The following is a 20,748-nucleotide window of genomic DNA, read 5'->3' as shown; positions in this document are numbered from 1 at the left end:
TTCCAGGTTGCACTAGGCTGTTTTTAGTGAAAAGCTTTGATAAACCCACGCAATGCGACAAATAGCACAAAGGCCGCTAGCGTAGTGGAGGTTTTAATGCTTTTTTATGACTATATATTATACACGATGTTTTAGGGCCCTGCTTGTACAGGACTGCTTTCATGTTCTTCCCATATTATGTTTCATTGTGACGTTGCTCTCGCCACAACGTCTGTGCAGGGAGGAGCTCGGGGTCGATGGAGGAACAACAAAAGGGTCTTGCTTTTAGAGGGTAAGGAAAAGAAATCATTCAGGTTGGAGGACTTGTTGCAGTTTTAATTGAAACATTTCAGGCCAAACCACAAGTAGGTGTGACATCTGATGAATCCTAAAAACTAATAAGGCACTTAGTTATTTTGATCACATGAACAACTTCATTAACATACGGCCAGGCAAGGGAATATCTTCTACTTCTTAAGTATCTCTTTATCAACATCCTCTCATCTTCATACCATGCAGCACTCACATCAGATTGTTTGATTTGAAATGGATAGCAGTTATGACAAAAACGACTTGGCAACTGAAGGGTTAGCTAAAGCCTAATAAGAACGAGTCAGTTGCTATCGATGCTGTGCTTCGACACACACAGAAAGAGAGAGAGAGAAAGAGCAACAACAACCTGTGGCCATGCATGTTAATGAGCCTCTTTTTTACGCCTCGAAGCAAAATGAAATACGGCTCAGACCCCGCCGTCCTCTGCTCTGCGGTTAGACACCTCCACATAATGATCTATGGAGCTCTACGCCACATTACGCTCATCTTCCCTTCCTAAATGCCAAAGCACCAATTCCATGTCAAAGGTTCATGTGACGATTTTGACCAATGAGGCTTTAAACTCTCCCTCTGTAACTAAGCGGCGAGAACAAAAGCTAAAGGCCAGCCGTGACGCAGGCAAAAAGTTAAACAACAGAAAAGTCAGCAACATTATTAAATCCTGTGTCAGGTCGGCTGTGACGGTGTTTGCTACAGAGCATTTGTCATCTGGAGCCGGGAAGCATCTATAAAATGCCACTTTTCAGCCAGACATGAACAATGCAATCAAGAAGTGAAGCTACAATTCAAACTCATTAAAGAGCTTTCCAACAAATGATTCGTTGTTCCTGACACATCTGATGCTCAGCAATTCCTTGCCCCCCCCCCACATTATTTAATTCTTTAAGACCCCTGACATTCTTTTGGCCTTCTTATGTCTTGTTTTGCGGTTTGTCACTGGCAAAGGCAAACAGGCCAACATCAGCATCAGCAGGTGGATTAAAGAAAGAAAAAGAAAGTGCCTCGGTGTGTGACTTTCTTTCTCCAGTGTTTCGCTATAATAAGGAAATGAGATGTGCTATAGGAACAAAACCAAGATAGAGATAAGGCCCACAAGCACAGGAAAAACTACACAGATGGTGATAGCTCTGCCCAGACTCATTGATAATAAAGCCAGTGAGAGTCGGGTATAGAAGTACTTTGCACTGTTATCTTGAAATACACTTTACAACTTTTTTAAGGCAGCTGCCATTCCTGCTGTGAAATCAACTACGTTCTAAAAGTTAAAGTTCTTCTATAATATAAATCCTTAAGCTAACAGAATGTAAGTAAAGCTACTTTTTATTCCGTGTCCTATCAACAAAATGTTCACATTTTAAATGAAAAGCCTGCCACAAATATCTCAGTTTGTTAGGAAAGAGTTTACAGTGCATGGGATTTTTTTTTTAAACCGAGCTACCAAATTGGGTATTGTGAATCATGTAACTCTACTCATATTAGTATCATCTGTGAAACTTCTGGTATCATACCCGATTTTAAACTGCTTTATAAAAAAGCTTAAACATTGGTAGCCTTTGCTCAACTCGAAAAAAATTCTAGTTATATATAAATGTTTCGGCAGAATCAGAACTTTTACTTTTCTTTTGCTTAATCCATCCATCTATCCTTATCTCATTCAAGGTGGCCAGTCTTTCACACAGCTAACTTACAGACAGACAAAAACTCACAGACACTCACTCACACTACAACCAATTTAGAATCACCAATTAACCTAACCAACATGTCTTTAAAGTGTGGGAGGAAGCTGGAGTACCCGGAGAAAACCCACAGGACGAGCAAGCCCCTCAGGAAAAGGCCTCCGGCTGTAGAGTACAGAAAGTCTACCTGCACCTGTGTTTTCAGTTTAAAATTCAGCCCCCATGGCTGTGGGTTAAAAAAAATCCTCCAGACACCAGTTTGTCCTCCTTAATCAAGCCTTAACTGATTGCGCAGCATTACACTCTAAAATAATACCGGACGAAGACACTAGCAAACATAATGCTTCACTAGCCAACCATCCCTGGAGATGTGTCTAATGATTTCTCCATCACTTAGCAGCTGCATCTGCCAGCAATGTTGAACAGCTCCATTCTGATCAAAAACAGTCCATAAATCAACAGTTCGGTTGGTGAACACACAGCTGGGAGGCATGCAGCTATTCACTCTCTAAAATGTATCAATATCCCACAGAAACACCCCTCAGCCACAGCCTTTCACTTGACTAACAGAAGAATTATCTTAGCTGACACAAGGCAGGGAGAGAAAAGAGGAAGATGGAAAAGCAAAAATCGCTGCTTCATTATGTGTCTGTCTCTGACTCGGGGGCATGTTTTTCTCTCATACTTTTCTTTTCTAACTCCATATCACTCAGACAGCAAACACGGACACATACAGTGAAAAAAAGAGAGCGTGCACACGTGCACTCTTTGTCCCGATCTTGGAGACAAACACAACCCTTCAGACTCAGCCGCTCGATCACACAGCTTTCGGTGTTTGACTCAGTGAGTATCTGTGGGGCCCAGGGACCGTTACTGCTGCCACTGCAGTCTTCCACTGTCCTCCTCCTTCACCTCCTCCGCCGCCTCCTCCTCGTTGCTAGCCTCAGCCTCGCTCCTGCACTCTCATTTGCTGAGCGCCGGTGACAGGCAGCAACACAATTGGTCAGCGACGGTACTGGATACAACGTCATGCCACTGTGGCTTGTGGCGGTGCAGAAATCAGAGACGTGTTGTGAGTTATTGGCAGTTTTTCAGCAGTGTGTGGAGTATCATATTAGATCATTACGTCTGGAAGAAGCTGGAGGGGCAGGACAGACAGCGGAGATGAAAAGGAACGTTTTAATTATCACCGTTATTGGCTTCCCACATAGCATCTAATTTGTTTGAAAGAATAATGTGCAAATATATCCCAGAGCAACAACAGTGCATTTGTGAAAAAAAGTAACTGCTACAAATAATGGAAAACATGACTATACTGGCTGGTTTGTTACTATAGTTTTGATGTAGCACAGGCAGACTGTTCCTCCTATGATTTTTGATTTCTTTGGATTAGCCTGTGTTTTCTCTATCTGTCCTCTTCCTTAGTGCTGATTGTTTGGTGGCCCACCTCCATGAATATATAGCCAGAGAGGGGGCCAAGTGGAGAGATCTCCTCCACCAGACCGTTGACTCGGGCTGTTGTCTTTAGTTTTATTGTTTAGTTATTAACTGAATTCACTAGTTTACTTTCTTGGTGTAAAGTTAGGAGGAGCCTGAACCTAATCTTTCAAACCTAATTGCTTTTTGCTTATTGTGGATCCCATCACCTATATTTGTGCACAGTTTTCTCATAATTGTTGCATTATTCGGGATTCTTTAAACCATGGCAACTTTGTGGCATGCTATGTGTTGGGTTCCTGAGTTTGGTGACCACAATACACTGAACAGGAATGGAGACAATGTAAGAGAGATGCACTCGTGCTGTGTAAGATTTTAGAAAATACACCTCATTTTGAGAGTTGAAAGATCAAATTGGATGAGACTTTCCAACTAAAAACCTAATTTTGTATAAGCTCTTTTTAAATGCATTCAGACTGAGTGTAAATTTAAGTCAATCTTGAAGTTGGTGTAAGGCGGAGGTCCCCAACCCCGGGGCCACGGACCGAGTTGTTTGGTACCGGGCCGCGAGAGTTGAGGTCCGGGTGTGAAATTTATCATTTTCAGGGTTTTTATCGTTAACTCGGTTTCCCTGGGTCTTTTCCCGTGCTGTAGTTATGTGTCTTATTTTGAAAGAAATATTTACACGTTACCATAGCGATCAGAGAGCATTAAAGGGGCAGAGAGGAGGATGTTACTCTCAATATTGTTGGTGCATTTCAGGAGGACGCTGGTAATAAAGTTACACAATTACACAGTGAATTCGCGTTTATTATTATATTTACAAAATACCACAGTTTTTGTCTTGGTCGTATCATTTTATTTTGTTGTCTTTATCTGCGACACCTTAAAGGCCAGTCCGTGAAAACATTGTCTGACATTAAACCGGTCTGTGGCGCAAAAAGGTTGGGGACCGCTGGTGTAAGGCGATGTAAAATTGGCATACTGTCTACAGTGATGCTGGTGTTTCAACAGTTTCCAGTTCATAGCAAGCTTAGGCGGGGGTGGTTCCTGCCTCATTCCTTAACATCCAAACTAATTTCCTGTCATCTGAGGGTGACAGTTTGGGTCATCTGCAACATTTAGGCAAAGGGGTGACACATCCAAATAACTTGCAATTACGTACAGCTATTTGAACTGATAGTGTTGGACCTGGAATGGACCTCAACCCTATTGTAGAATTTTGGGCTATGCTGGGTCTGTGCCAGGAAACCCAATTTAAATGAACTCCACAAATTCTGCCAAAAAGAGTTGTCAAATATCCAACCAGAATTAAACCAGAAGGCTGTTGATGGCTATCAAAAGCACGTGATAAAGATGCTACTTGCTAACTGATATTTTACCAAAAACTAATGGAGAATATGTATTTTTACATATATTGTATTGTAACTTTGAGCCTCTTTGTTTCATTTTTATCCTGTCGATTAAAGAAAATCCAAAATAAATTCAAACTCGGTCCTTGTTAGATCAAGTTATCATCGAAAAGTCATTCCATAAAAAGTCAACCAAACCTACAATAAAGTTTCCACCTGACATTCTAAGAATCTGCAAAGAAAAAATTGAGGTCATTTTGAATTTCAGGAGAAAAAAAAAGGTGGGACAGAGCTATGTTTACCACTGTGTAGCATCCCCTCTTATTTTAACAGACTGGCTGCTGGACTTTCAAAAGGGGATTCAAGTTGTTAAACAGTCCTGGCTTTTCCCTGCTGTAGTTTTGCTGAAAGCTCTAGATTACAGGCATTTGTAGCTGAACGGATCACATGGGTGTGGACCAAGCTGCTATTTTCAGGGCGTCACATGAGCTTGTTTTCCTTCCTGCTTTATTGTATATGAAAAAGTTGTCACTCTTGGTACAACAACATGACACTCTTCTGCCCTTGTTATTAATTTAAATGATTTAACACAACTGTTAGATTTTAATTGTCCACAAGAAGTTTGATGTATGGAGTCAGGACATCTTCACCTAGCTACACCTAACTGAGCATTAAAAAGCTTTAAAGTAAAAACTGCAATGTGTCATTTTTCTAATGCTAGCAAAAGCCTGGAGAGCTTTTGGTTTTATTCATCAGTTCAGAGTTTTCTCTTTAGTGTCGAATCTGCTCTTATTTGTTGTTACTAATTAGTCTGGTTGCTATCAGAAAAGCTTCAGGAGCGGAGTGGGCAGAGGGTTTGGTGATATAAGGTGGACTAGTGGGAGGGGAGTAGTTCAAAAGTTTAAAAAAATAAGACAAAATATTTTTTCCTTCTTTCTTTTCTCCTTTGTTTGGGTCTGAGAGAGATATAAACAAAGCTGTCGGTGATACAAACATCCCATCTGACACAGAGCAGAGGCTGCTGTGAAACCATGCTCATTTGTTGAAGCGCAACCCTTTGATTGGCTGCCTGCTCTAATTAGAACAAAAAACATATGCTAGACTCCAGCCGTCTCATTAACACCATGTCCTTGAAACAACACCGAGTGGCCCTGCTGTCTGACTGTGGACAGATTCAAGCTCTACGCATGAAGGGCACTACATGTTGTAACTGGTATAAGTGGCCTTGAAAGGCCTAAGCCTTTCTTTTCCTATGGTGAGCATGAAGATGCCCATTTCTGTGGCACTACCGTCACATGCTGGCCCAAAATTATTTGGACTTGGGTTTTCATATGAGCAAATACTAGTGCTTATCCTTGCTTAATTGCATTTGAGATGCTTGTGTGAAGCGTTTGATTGAGCAGGGTTTTAAGAAGACCTTTAGTTGGAGAGAATATTATAGGTACTTTGGGCTGCTCCCTTTTCCCCCCCAAGGGGTCACCACAGTGGGTGAGTGGATCCACATATTTGATTTTCCCCCAGTTACTTCCCTGCCAAGCTTTGGAATGGCGCTAGAAGTACATTTGCTTGCGACCCCCAAAGCTGGCCTTCTCTTTCATATGTCAGACAAACACGATGCACATACATAAGATCAAATATGAGCTTGTTCCACTGTGGGCTTATAGAACTGGGATGTCAAACTCATTTTACATGGTGGAAATTTCCCCTCCTGTCAGTGTAAAGATGTTTAACTACACATTCAATCTCCGACATATATAATGTAAGATAAAGAAGTGCAATTTTAACAGTACATCTCGGTGTTTCTACATGATATAGAAATCCTGCTAGAGTAAATGAACAAAATTTGTCAACGTGGCTCTTTTTACTTAAACTGAAAAGAAAGAAATGCGTAAAATGACAGAAAAAAAAAAACTGTGTTGCTCATTGCCCACACTGTGCTATCATTATAAAACAAAAAGTTCCCTTTAATTTACAGAAAATGTCCTTTTTTATGGACATGCTGTAAAAAACAAAAACAACCCCAAACAACATTTCTAAAGTACATCGAGAAAAAACAGGAACTTTTCTGTCATTGAAATATTTATTACTTATTTACTTATATTTACTTATGGCGTAAATGGCCATGGCAGAGGTCGTCTTTAGCAGGAAAAGCTGTGGAACTTATGAAAATACAGTTTATACAGGTTTATTCCTTTCTACAGTTTCCAGAACTATCCATTGGGTTGAATTGGAGTCTTTGCTGAGCTGATTGGATCCGCATTAAAATTGTCCCTGTTCATAGTTACAAGCTAACATTTTCAGACACAGAATTTGAACATCCAGTAACTGAGCAACTAAAGATTACAGTGTTGAGAAAACTGAAAACACAAGCTTTAAAATTGGTTCAAATTAAAATTCTGTCAGGTCTGACAGGCGTCAGCAGCTGTGCTGCCACATTTTGATAGCAACTGTAAAGACAACGTGTTCTGAATTCCCTACAGTTCACACCTGTGATTGCCTTCATCTCCATAGCAACAGCATACAGAACGAAATATGATTTCTCTGAATTAAAACTGGTGACCACAACACAAAACACAGGCTTCTGTGTTCAGTAACATTGAAAAGATTGGCAGTCCTTCACGGTGCAGTTCTAATAAACCATGCTCCTGGAGGAGTGACAGGCTACATAAAGGTTATATTTTTTATTCTTGTTTTTGTATCTCAGTACAGTCGTCTCCTCTGTGTATCTGTGCTAAATTCTATGAGTTGCAAAAAAAATTTACTTCATTGTATTTTCTCACTTGCACATCTGTTCATTGTTTGATGGCAAGCGCTGACTGGAGGCACCGTCATCTGTTAGCACTGGTGTCACTGGCACCAGCTGATCAGGTTACACGTCCTAGATAGTCCGAAGCTGGAGGCGTACTTTGGTTTGAGGTCACTCTGGTCAAGCCTGACTTGTAAAGAACTGCAAATGTGTATACCTGGAAGGATAAATCTCCTCCTTCCAGTCCACAGTTTTATTTCTTGAATCAACTCTTCCTTTTCTCATCTTTTCCCACGCTCTTCTTGTCAGTCATTATCCTCCCTCTTTCTGCCCTCTATTCAGTTGGCAGTCTGGTCAGCTCAAGCTGGTCAACCTGATGTCGTTCTGTAGCAGGCGCCATTGGCAGAGCTTGGCACATTGTGCGGTCTGCTGAAATTCACCGAGCACACTCACATAAGTGGAAATGGGAAGGGCCTCTCATACTCACAAGTGCACACAAATCCACCAGCACACTTGACATAAAATACTGTTGGATAGGACAAATCCGGTCGACAAGTTAGGAAAACATCAGTGGCTTGGCAAGTGGTTGACCTTTCAATAAGTGCAGATATAAGGAGGATAAGAAGTGTCAGATCAGGCCGAATCTAGAAGATAAGAGTGTGTGCCGTATTGCTCGGAGAACGAACAACTCCTAAATGGAGAGTGACAGTTGAGATGGACATAGCAAATGAAGACAGAGCCTCAAGGATGTCTATGTGCGGCTGTCAATCACATCAGACTCTCACACCAAATCATTATTACACAGAAGCTATAAACTGGTGCTCTGACGTGAGATGTAAGTACAAAAAATACCTTCCAGTCAAAGTAAAACAACTTTCATTAATGAGAGTCTTCACATTTATATCAATCTTCTGCATCTAATTTTCTAATTTGCCAGGATTGCATTTAATTGCTGTCTTATGAGAAATCTCCTTTAATTGGTAGTAAAGCACACACATCCAACGGATCCGCTTCTTGTTTTCTCCATCACGATGTGGAGTTACACAAGGACAGATAAACAGTTCATTTGGTGTGAAAAATGTTATCACTTATCTTTGCAGCAATAAATTGTGGTCACATCTCATCCAAACATAAAAAAGCTCTTCCAGGCAATCTAGCAATAAACCTCACATTTGTGTGAACAGATAGCTTGAATGTGGGTGAACCAGCAAATCAGGTTTAAAATTTCAAAGTCAATCAAAGCCCATGGAAGGTGGTGCTAAAAATAGGTTTTTCACTCTAATCTACATGGCAACTAGCCTAAACACAATGGAGGTATACTACAATGACTTTACCACTGAAAAGACACTGTTAATGACTGCATTACAACCTGCAGTAAAACGAAGGGCTTTATGCAACTGTTTTTTCCCAAGAGTGGTGCCAAGGACTTCTGGCCTTACTGTGGCAATAATAGCAAATGTTAGTTAATAGTAGTAAATGTTACACAAGGACAAGTAGGCTAATAATTATTCAGACATGTCCTAGAAATTAATCAGGATAGAACGTTAACTTCACAAAGCAAAAACAAAACAAAACAAAATGTTAAAAATATTGCAGCTCATTTTTTAATAATTAAATTTTTGTGTGCGTGCTAGCAAGCTAGCAAAACACACTGGTGTCCTTGCTATTACAAATTCAAACTGCTTCTCGGTGCAGATATGTCTACACCACAGTAGTGTTTTTTATTCTCGTTGGAAGTGTTGGCAAGTCAAAAGCCAAAAAATAACATGGTGCACAGTCTTATGTCAAAAAAAGAGAAAAGAAAATAAAGGCAAGATTTAAAAAAAAACAAAACAAAAACAAAACACCGTTGACATTGCGAGACAAAATCTCTGTTCCTTGTCTACATGTAAAAGCTAAAACAGAGTTTTGTTTTTAAAAAATCTTCACCTGGGAAGGTGTTTTCCTAAAGCTTTGTTCTCGATGATCTAAAACTACATTTACATGTGGACGAAAACACAAAGAAAAGCGTTCCCCAAACTAGCTTAGCTAGAATGCTACTTTCTGCTACTCCCTTTTTCAGTATGGGTCACCACAGCATGTAGCACCACATGTTTGATCTGGGAGATTTTACATCATATACCCTTTCTGGCACAACTCCAAAGGTATTTTTGTCTCCCAGTGGGATGAAACCGGGGCTCTTTTCACAAATGCATAAACCACTAGACTATGGAAACACTGACTAGCTTAGCTTAAAAAATAACAAAAGACAAACAGCTGTCCTGAGTCTTTCTAAACTAAAATACCTCTAATTCTGGTTTAAGACTGCACTGTTCTTACAATGTCTAACAAGTTTGTTAACTTAGACTATTAGAGTCATAACTGCCACCAACTTGGTTTCAGACACAGTACAGACTACATCTCAATCATCAGGACTTTATATTTGCTATAATCAAGAATTTAAACCAAAAAATATATGTTTATGTTTGATTGTTAAAAAAAATAAAATTACTAGAGCACATGACTAAATCTGAGTGACCAACAGTAACTTACAGTATTGTGCTAGGGTAGGACAAGTAAGAGAAGAAGCTTAATTCTCCCATCAGGCATCACTTAGTGAACAGCCTGCCTTACCGCTACAGCAGCCAACTAGCGTCACGCAGGCAGCTACACTTGACATTCCCAGCACAGCTCAAACGGGACATCTGTTAGCTTCATGCAGCAAGGCGTCCATGAAATACTTCCTTCATTTATAGGTATCATTGAAGAACTGCCCAGCTGCTTCGGTATTAATTAGCAGTGCAAACTGGTGAAACTCAACATAAAGTTAATATGCTGCGAGAAAGCAAATTTTGCAACACAGCTTATCCAGTTAAGAGCAGACAGTGTGCTCACTCTGAGTAAATTCTTTATCTAGTGAGAAAAATAAACATATATGCAGATACAGGAAGATTAGATGGGAAAAAGCTATAAATCTACCTCCTATACAGAGCCACTATTTGAATTCAGCAGCGTCGAGGCTGTAAACTACATCTGGTGCTCAAGAAGTTTGAGAGTAGATAATACTGACAGGTATAACCAGTTAAACACCCTTTAATCTATTCCTTCTGAGAAATGATGAAATTGCTCCCACAATTGCTCCCACTATCCTCCAGCGACCTTGCTGTCTCTCCTGTTGGTAAAAGGTAAAAGGTTTGCAATTGATGGGTGAACTTTAAACTGAAGACGTCATTCCATCAAAGACCACTGTCGCCACGGTGGACAGGCCTCTTGAGAAGACAGACAAATCATTCACATGAAAACGTTGCTATTTTAAAAAGGCACAATTGCTCAAAATGACAGTATTTGATGGAATGGCAGAAAGAAAAAGGTCTCGCTGAAGCAACCACTCCCTCTCCTTTGTCCGCTAACGGCTTTCCACATCGCTTAACTGAAATCTCAAGCCAGAGTGAAAATGAGAGAAATTTACCTTTACTGCGAACAAACATCGCTGCGACATCTATCCATTTATGAGACTCTTCAAAAACAAAGTATTGTCGACAAAAATGCATCTGAACATATCGACGAGCACAGATGCGCAACCACTTTGGTAGTAAAATGAAATGGAGCACAGATGAATGTACCCAAGGAAAACTCAGAACTGTTCTCACTTATTAAATTCCATCAGAAACACCTAAAAACTAGGATTTATCATCCCTAGTGCCTCACAAAATTCAGCTGTAGGGATTCATTATCTACTCGACTACCCTCACTAACACCAATCCATCAACTGAGTATCCATAACTACTGTGTGTTTTTATCCATTTTTAATGTGACATTAAAAAAAACAATGTAAATGTCACACAAAGTCTTTAATTAAAAGAAAAGAGGCTATTTTAGAGTAACTGGATAAGGAGAAAAGGTACAAGTAACTGTGATTAAAGATGAACAAACATCAGCTCAATATTCACAGTTGACAGAACAACCTTAACTTATCTCTCGGTCTGGAACTACACAACCTTTGTTAATCTTCATTAGCAGTGAAACTGTGTTCAGTGGTCATAAAACCGTTTAAAGGTAAATAAAGTGAAAACATACAGCACATTCTACAGCAGGGTCAAGAGATATAGAGATGAGGACAATATAATTACCCTCCCCTCAAGGTGGAAGGAATCATGAAACAGTCAGCAGCACAAGTGGATCTGGGTCATTGCTTTGTCTTCTAACACGACAACAAAACTGAAATAAATATCAGACTTCAGTTGATAATGTATTTGTTATTTTGTTATTTCATCCATCTACTACTTGTTTCTCATACGGTACCAGGATTAGAATACGGATTAGGTCTATTTTGGAGAATGGGTCAAGGTTACCCATGCAGTTTATGGATTATGTCACCAGTTGGGGGTTTGCATTTAAATGCGTATGTGCAACAGGGGCCCTCTAGCTGCTGAGCCACCATTTCAGAGGTTATTGCCCTGCAAACGCTGTCAAAAGGCACGGTGATGCACAACTCTGAGTCCCCTGTGACTCGAGTCTTTCTCATTCACTGGTCGCAGCAGGACTAAGTAAATGTGAAATGCTGCATCTACAGCATGACTTCTGCCTTTTTAAAACCCCCACAAACATAAAGAAAGGAGTAAGCCTGCGGCCCGTCTTTGCTTTGTCCTTGTCACATCGAGTCTCCCTGTTTCCTTCCCTCTCCCCCGTACCCCATGCCAGAATCATCGCCAAGCCAGCGCCACTCTGCCCCAGCAGGGTCTTTTAAGATGCAGGGAGCCGAGCACGATGCGATGGAGCAACAACTTTTCTCCGCTCTCTCAATTTTTTTCCTCACTCCTCCACCCCCAGAGCATCTTCTGCACCACTGCTCTGCCACCACTAATTCATCAGCGCAAATCTCCTGCAAACTTCCTATACAAACAAGTGCGTCTTTGGCTTCAGCTCCCCGGCACATGCTCACCCACAAAGGTCACACAAGCGCAGACCTCCCCAGAAACAACACATACCCTCCCCGAGTCGCTGTCCAACACGCTAGACGCTGCTGTATTGACATCTGCTCCATGATCTGTATAGAAACAGACAGGGCGTCTGTTTGTGTTTGACCTAATAGCTGTTGACGCGAGCGCTTGTTGCTTAATTCAACACCTTCCAAAAATGGAACTGCAGATGTGCACCAGCTTAATGATAAGTTACTAATATGTTTTTACACTCTGTTGTTCACATCTGTTTTGTTTCGCTCAGAGTCGGTGAGGCCCCTGAGGGAAAGTGCCAGTTAACACCAAAGCTCTATCAGAAAGAACAAGGTAAACAAATCTCAGGCTCTGATGTACTCAGTTCATTTACATCACTAGCTAGTAAATGGGGAAGCCACTACTGTTTATTTGTATATTACAAAAAAAAATAAAAAATACACAGAGGACATGAAGTATTGTGGACTTCACAAGATTTTTACCTGAGTTAGGTCTGTGGACCAAAACAAACAAGTTATGCAGACCACGCAGGTCTAACATTCATCACACCTGTCGTAAAGGACTGGACATGCTGGTGTAGCATGTGACCTCCAACCTCTGACATTTCATCTTGCTTCTCAGATGACAAACGCTCACTGTTCAGTTTACTAGATGCACCTGTTAAACTGCTCGTTAACACAAATATAAAACGAGCCAATCAAATAACAGAAACTTGATATATTTAGGCAAGTAGGACTGGTCAAGAGGACCTGCGAAAGTTCAAACCAAGCACCAGTATGGGGAAGAAAGGCGATTTAATCGTCTCTGAACGTGGAATAGCTGTTAGTACCACACGTGCTGGTCAGCGAGCAATTCTCTTAGTGAAAATGTCTTCCTGGTGTCAGAGATCAGAGTGAAATGGCCAAACCGCTTCGAGCTAACAGGAAAGGAGCAATAAAAATAATGACAACCAAAGTATGAGGAACACACTGAACCTTGAAGCTTTTGAGCTACAGCAGCACTGATCTGGTGATGATCTGGTTACAAAGGCCAAACCAAAGAAGTATACAGCATTTGTAGAGTGTGGAACAGATGTACAAACACACAAGATTTTTATTATTTTTATCATTTAGCGCTTAAAACTTCAGTTTTTGTGGCTTACATAACCCTAACAGCTGGATATTTATCACAGCTTAATGTTTTCAGACACAGAGCTGACTACACACACACACACACACACACACACACACACACACACACACACACACACACACACACACACACACACACACACACACACACACACACACACACACGGAGCATGCTGTTCCACAAGAGGTCAATGTTAATCACAGCTGACAGAGAACAATGCAGCTGCAACATGCATGACTTTCAAGGTGTGACTCCTTTGTACACGTACACAGAAAACATGTGACTCAGTTCTGGCTAATTCATGTATAATAATCAGCATCCAAAAATTCAGCTGAGAAAGTGCATTTGTTAGCTTCCAATCTGTGAAAGCAGCGATATATCCAAACACCACTGCATACAAATACTGATATATATATATTTAACATATACTATGTGGGTGGTACGGTAGTGCAGTGGTTAGCACTGTCGCCTCTGGCAGGAGACTTTCCATGCAGAGTTTGCATGTCTCCAAATACATGCTTGTTATGTCAGGTGGTGATTCTGCTGTGTGTATTTCTTCATCTGTTTTGGTCATTTTTATTACTTGATTGTTTGAGTCACTGAACGATTTCTTGTTTTTATGCTGCATATCAACATAAAGTTCTCTAATGTTAATCTATCTGAATAAATAAAGTTTATTAATTTCAGGCGAAGCCTCATCCTCATCAACAACACTCTTCTGGAACAGAAGCAAACTTTCGGTCAAATGTCACAGAAGTAATGAGTGGGCTAATGTTGAGTGCATCTGCATGTAGCTATATATTCAACCACAGGAGTCGAGTCTTTCTCAGTTCCTGTCACAATCCATGTTCACCCTACTGGACAGTGCGTTGAGCTCTGCCGTTTTTCTCTTGGATGTGGCATAACTTTGATTTGACATTCGCACAGTGTACACCAGGTTTCCCGCATCTTAATCTAAATCCGATACCTTTAAAGCCTGCCAGAGTATACGATTTTATGTTGCTCTCTGCTAAAAAGCATCATTTATACTTGTACATTGTATTTCATTATTTCCAGTCCAAAGAAAGTGAGTGCATGAAAAAGAAAAGGTCTACAGTTTTGATTAGCATTAGCAGATTGCTGCAGAATTTCCACGACACTGATGGCCACGTGCCATTTTCCTCTCAGAGCTGTGTATAGACAGCCTATGTGGGCCACCAGGTCCCGGCTTACAAATCCACTTTTTCTGACCAAAGTGGATTAAAGTTTCAGTGGTGAAGATTAGAAGTGTGGCCTGGAGTGATCATTTCACTTGCTCTGCCAAGATCTGTGTTAACCAAGGTATCTGTGTGTATGTGCAGATATTAACTTACTGGATTGAAGGTAGATGGAGAATTTGTCCTGAGTTAGGTTTGGATTTACACAATGCATTTCTGGGAAACTTGACCACTGGCTTCCTTACGGTTTCTCCACAGTATGTGTGGTTCAGTGCACTTCAAACATCTAGGCTGAACCACGTGTCTTTAGCCATGTCGAAAGGCAGGTATTTATACACCAGTGACCCTTTAGGACCGCTCACAAGATTTCTCCAATCTGATTAAAATTCGGATTAGAACGTCACTGTTTACATGGACCCAAGTCCACAAGTGATGCGATCATGACGTACATTTACATGCATTGAGCATTTGAACAGAAATCATTCTGACAGGCGCAGAATCGTCTAACTTCCCGGAAATACTAGAAGTTGATTTCTAATCTAAACAAATGCTGCTGGATTTCTCCTTTTATCGTCACTGTGCAACACGCCACAGATTACAGTCTCTCCCCTCTCTCATATTTATGACTTCAAGTAAAAGTTTGTGTTGGATACAGACCAGCTTTGTTTCACTCTTGCCACATCTACAACTAACTGCTGTAAAGGGGGTTGATGGATCATTTCACCCTGAACATCAGTAGAAGTGTTTACATGCACACTCGGTATGATCCGACTGCAAGAAAAAATTTAGAATCTTTCGATTGACGTGTTTGCTCGAACCATTTTTATTCCAATCGTCTTTTAATCTAGTTGCTCGTGTTCATGTAAACATGGCTACAGATAAATATGGTTACAGATAAATACGGATTGTCTTGTCACATGTCAGAGTCTGGCATATATCAGTCTGCTTGTGAACAAGTCTTCGACTGTGACTTTGGCAAAGGCAACAATGATTCATTCAGAGCATCTCAGAAACAGTAGGGCAGGGTTTAGGGGATTTACAGGAAGGTTTGAGTCACAGTGGCTCCAACATGCAAGGTGTGATGCCATATACCACAGGGGAGCAACAGGTCTTATAGAGTTCACACCTTGGCAAGTCTGAACTGCTCTGGCAGCATGCAAAAGACTAATGCCAAAATTAGGCACAGGCTTGTTTTAACTATCCCAAATGCCACATGTGAAGGTACCTGTCTCTTAAATCTGTCTCAATGAATCTCAGTGTGATTAATTAAAAGTTACATTTTTGTAAAAAGTGTCTTTTCAAAGACATCAAAAGAGGTGCCAGCTGTGCACATCAAAAATGTTCGAGGTAAGCGATTCCTGAATAAAAATGTTTGAAAGTATGATTGATAGTGTATGAATAGAAAGTAATACAAAGAGAGGAATATAAAGGGAACATTATATTTCACTGGGATAAAAAATTCAAAAGGAGCCACTTTTATGCTTAAATCATTAGAAAATGTGAACCTGATTAGACATACAATGCATATAAAGGACTTGCTACAGTTACAGTTACACTCAAAAAAATACTGTCAAAATTGTTGCTTCATGTTTTTGACAGTAATTTTTTTTACTGTTTCTCTAAGGATTCGTTTCACGTCTGATTTCATATATGTGCTGTGTATGTGGTTTACGCACTCCTTTCCGTATGACTTTGCTTCCTTTATGAAAGAATAGATGTTCCAGACTCACTCTGTGCAAAGCATCCTGGGACGTGATGTTCTGACACATTCAGGCCCGAGTTGTTGTTCAGTTTAATTCTGCAAAGGTTTTTAAATCAGTCTCTGGGGTAGTTTTAAGATGCATTTATTACATTCCCTTTTGCTTAAAAAAAGTCTGTCTAATCAAAAAATTTTGAATAAAGAATTCACTGCAGTGGAAAGTATGGACCTGATTCTTCCTTTATAACTACTGTGAGGGGAAAAAAAACCCTGCAACAATCATCTGTTTCTCAATTTTATAACCACTATGATATTAAAAAGGCCTTTACTCCAATATGTCCATTATATTGCTCTCATCTGCTGGCGAGGCTGCACAGAAGCTTTACAATTATTCAGCCAGACGGCCCTGATTTTGTGCGATCGTACAATAGCAGAGAAATGAACTTGCAAATGGATGATGCCTCTGTGAAAAACTGGAGTGTAAAGTGACACACGGCTTCAGAAAGCCTGTCACTACAGCCTAATGACGACTCTACCATCTGTTGTCAAAAAATCAGGAGGGCCTATAAAGACACTGTGACCATTTCGGAAAAAAATACCTCCAGTCTGCAATATAGATATGAAATCGCAGCTTTCTATTCAAACAAATACACAAACCCCGCTTCTTTACAGACAAGCTGGCAAAACCGACTGAAAATGATTCCCAAATCATGCAAAAGGTCTAGTTTAAAGACCCGTAACTCTTGCAAAATTAAGTTTTCACCCTTGTACTTGTATACAAGAAAAAAGCCCCGCCATTCTTCTTTCTTTGACTTACTTGATTAAAGGTCTAAATACAACAAAGTGGCTTCTCCACTTTTCCTTCTCAACGTTGCATCCATTTGCAGAGCAAAATAAATGATTACCATTGTGGCTTTCTCTCATTATTTCTTTTTCTACCTTCAAAACAAACCTCGGTTTAGAGCAAACCTACGTCGTTGTTGTTTTAGACACTATTAGAGAGAGAAATTGCCTTTGGATAAAAAAGGAGAATTTAGTGAGAATAGTTGGTACATACCCAGCACGTTCTACAATGGGTTCCATTGACTCTTGTGCTGAAGAGATAATGGAATCGATCCCTCAAACTGCTTAACTTAAGCGTCTGCCTGTCATGTGACCTTGTCCTCATTAGCAGAGCGGGGCACTGTGCTAATTTATTTACTTAATATAACCTCGACAAGCATGGATGCACAGACAGAATGAGGAAGAAGAGGCCTGAGCTGGCCAAGCTGATTTGAGCCTGTTACTGTAGGCCGAGTTAAGACCTGAGGAAGGAGGTGCGCGTGTATGTTTGTGTGTGGGGGGTGGGTGGAAGGGTTGGGTGGTGGGTGGAGGGGCTACAATGACAGAGGAAAAGATTGAGATTGACAGGACAAAGGGGAAAAGGATGGGGAAGCTGTCAAGGCTAGCAAGACAAACAGAGACAGAAGGCTAGTAATGCAGAAGAAGAGGAGGAAGAGGAAGCTGGCTAGAGATACTGTGGGGCATGGGGGTTGTTATGTGCCCTGTTTTGCCTGGTCCTCGCTGCATATCCCTCGTGGCCAGACTCCAGGGGCACGTCACTTGGTTCTGTTCCAGGTGGTAAAAGCATAAGGGCTCCTGGTGGTGGAGATGTGCCACACTCACACTCAGCCATCTGGTGATGAGTCACTCTGTCTCTGTGCTTGTTTGCTCTGACTGGGCATAAGATTGTATGCCATCAATGTGTGTGTGTGTGTGTGTGTATACGCCTGTCCCTTTAACAAATTAGCACCCCGTTTTATTATATGATGGTAAATGGCCTGCATTTGTATAGCGCTTTTCTAGTCCCTAAGGACCCCAAAGCACTTTACACATCCAGTCATCCACCCATTCACACACACATTCACACACTGGTGATGGTAAGCTACATTGTAGCCACAGCCGCCCTGGGGCGCACTGACAGAGGCGAGGCTGCCGGACACTGGCGCCACCGGGCCCTCTTACCACCACCAGTAGGCAAACATGGGGTTAGTATCTTGGTATGCAGCCAGGAGGCAGCCTGGGATCGAACCACCGACCTTCTGATTAGTGGCTGACCTGCTCTGCCACCTGAGCTACAGCCATGATGTCAACTCAGAGGAGACATAATCAGTAAAAGCTGAAAGTATCTGGATGTCATCTGCAATATGAGTGAGGTCACGGAGAGATGAAGACAGAAGACATCAGTGAATGTAAAAATATAGTAAGCAAGACTGTCATTAATTAATTAATTAACAATAATAACAACAACAACAAAAAAAACCCACTGGGGACAAGTGAAATGACACTAGCAATGTAACTTAAAATGCATCTGTGCACTGCAAATGAAATGCAAAAAGTAATGGAGACGCCCCGGAGGCGATGCACACAGTAATCTCCTCAGTATTGTGCATGCCTGATGGCAGCATGCATGCTGCCTCCTAGATAGATGGAGCCAACTAACAGCTCTGTTCTTGTGTGACAGCTCCCCTCCTCCGGGCCACAGCTGACCCAAATCTATGGGGGTTTTTTTTTTTTACTCTGACACTCTGGCGCTCCGCTCTCTCCTCAAATCCCAGTATCATTTCTCACACAGTTATCATGCTGGAGAGACTGGTGTGGCACCCTTACCTTTACTGCCCCCTATCTCCCAACACGCAGCCTTACTTCACTGTACAGAAAACTGTAGCACAGATTGGGAAAAAAAGCAAGCAGGATTTTTTTTCCCCACTGGAAAAATCTCACAAGATAGATTTTCTAGTAAATGTGTGTCTGTATAAGAATGAATAAAGGGGGCTGAATTACCAGAACCCAGAAAATATTTTTATGCATGACAATTGTCCGAACCAAGCTATCTGTTTTTATGCTTCAGTGAATGAAGGAGATAGCAATGGCAGCAGGAAATACACTTTCCCATTCTTATGAATGCAATATCTCTCAAACGCTCTGAGGGGATGTCTTCAAATTTACTAGTGCTCAGATGTGAACGCATTAGAATTTGGCAGTCATGGTCATTATAACCTCAAAAAATAATAATAATAATAATAATTCATACACTAGAAACATGCTAAGAATTTCTAACAGGACAAGGTGATGACATTTTATATGCAAGTATGTCATTACTCTGAGATAATGTTCTGAAGAAACACCTCTTCTGGACATACTTCTGTTTAAAGATGCTCCAAAATGTTTTCAGTTGGTCAAAGTTTAGACTGCAGGCAGGTCAATTCAGCACCTGGACTCATCTATTAAAGCCATGCTGTTGTAATGGATGAAGTACGTGGTGCAGTAGCATTGTCTTAATGAAATATGAAATATCCAAGGCCTTTCTGGATGTTGTCTGGATTGAAGCACATGCTGCTCTAAAACCTGTACATATATATGCCTTTCAGTGGTGATGCTCTCTTTCCAGATGTGCAAGTTGCCAGCATCACAGGTACTAATGTACCCCCACACCATCAAAGATGAAGGCCTTTCAAATAAAGAAACAAGATGGTCCCTCTCATCTTTAGTCCGGAGGACTCAATTTTACTTAATCCAACCACAGAACAGTTTTTACCTTTGCCTCAGTCTGTTTTAAATGAAGGCAGCATTACTGGGTGGTGTTCATATATGGCTTCTTCTTTGTGTGATAGAGCTTTAACATGTGTTTGTGGATGGCACGACGAACTGTGCTCACAGACAATGATTTGTGGAAGCGTTCCTGAGCCCATGCACTGATTTCCATGACAGAAACACTCCTGTTTTTAACGCAGTGCTGCCAGAGGGACTGAAAAACACGGGCAGCCAGTATTGACCTTTAGCCACATCCTCCGAGCTTTCTCCAGATTCTCAGAATGTTTTGGCGATATTATGTATGATATAATGTAAATAAAATAAAATAAAACTAACTTTAAAAACTCTTAAAAACACAGAAGATGAACTAAAACTATATAACTGTGAATTATCATTTTTCTACCGATAGAAGTACTGTGTAGAGTAAATTCTTGTCTAACAAATAGGGAACATTTACTAGTTACTGCGTCTGATGTAAAAAAAAAAAAAAAAAAAAAAAAAAAAAAGAAATCACATTAATGTGACCTGATTGGTGATCCTAGATCGGTGCTCCTATTGTGACACTATTTATAATTATTGGTGCCAAACAGAAGGCTGGCCTTGAGCGCGCTGTCCTGTTACATTATAACTGTAACAAGAAACAACACACATAGCATGTTATGGTCCCGGGACTTAAAACCCACAGCTTTTCAAAA

General features: G+C 40.8%; 1 protein-coding gene across 7 annotated transcripts in view; it reads right to left on the bottom strand.

Annotated features, from left to right (window-relative positions):
• oxr1a (oxidation resistance 1a) overlaps positions 1 to 20,748 on the bottom strand; it is a 175,809-nt gene that overhangs the window by 100,432 nt on the left and 54,629 nt on the right. For 4 of the 7 annotated variants that reach the window (XM_026184155.1, XM_026184160.1, XM_026184161.1 and 1 more), the window contains exon 1: positions 17,538 to 17,610. The exons of the other annotated variants lie outside the window; for them this stretch is intronic. In XM_026184155.1, coding sequence (XP_026039940.1) covers positions 17,538 to 17,563 — 26 coding nt within the window. In that variant the 5' untranslated portion in view covers positions 17,564 to 17,610. Of the gene's footprint in view, positions 1 to 17,537; positions 17,611 to 20,748 lie in introns of those variants that run through there. 7 annotated transcript variants of the gene reach the window in all.

The sequence above is a fragment of the Astatotilapia calliptera genome, chromosome 11 (genome assembly GCF_900246225.1).
Source record: "Astatotilapia calliptera chromosome 11, fAstCal1.2, whole genome shotgun sequence".
Classification (NCBI taxonomy): Eukaryota; Metazoa; Chordata; class Actinopteri; order Cichliformes; family Cichlidae; genus Astatotilapia; species Astatotilapia calliptera.
Note: the sequence above shows the minus strand (reverse complement) of the source record. Positions and strands in the feature narration are given on the sequence as shown.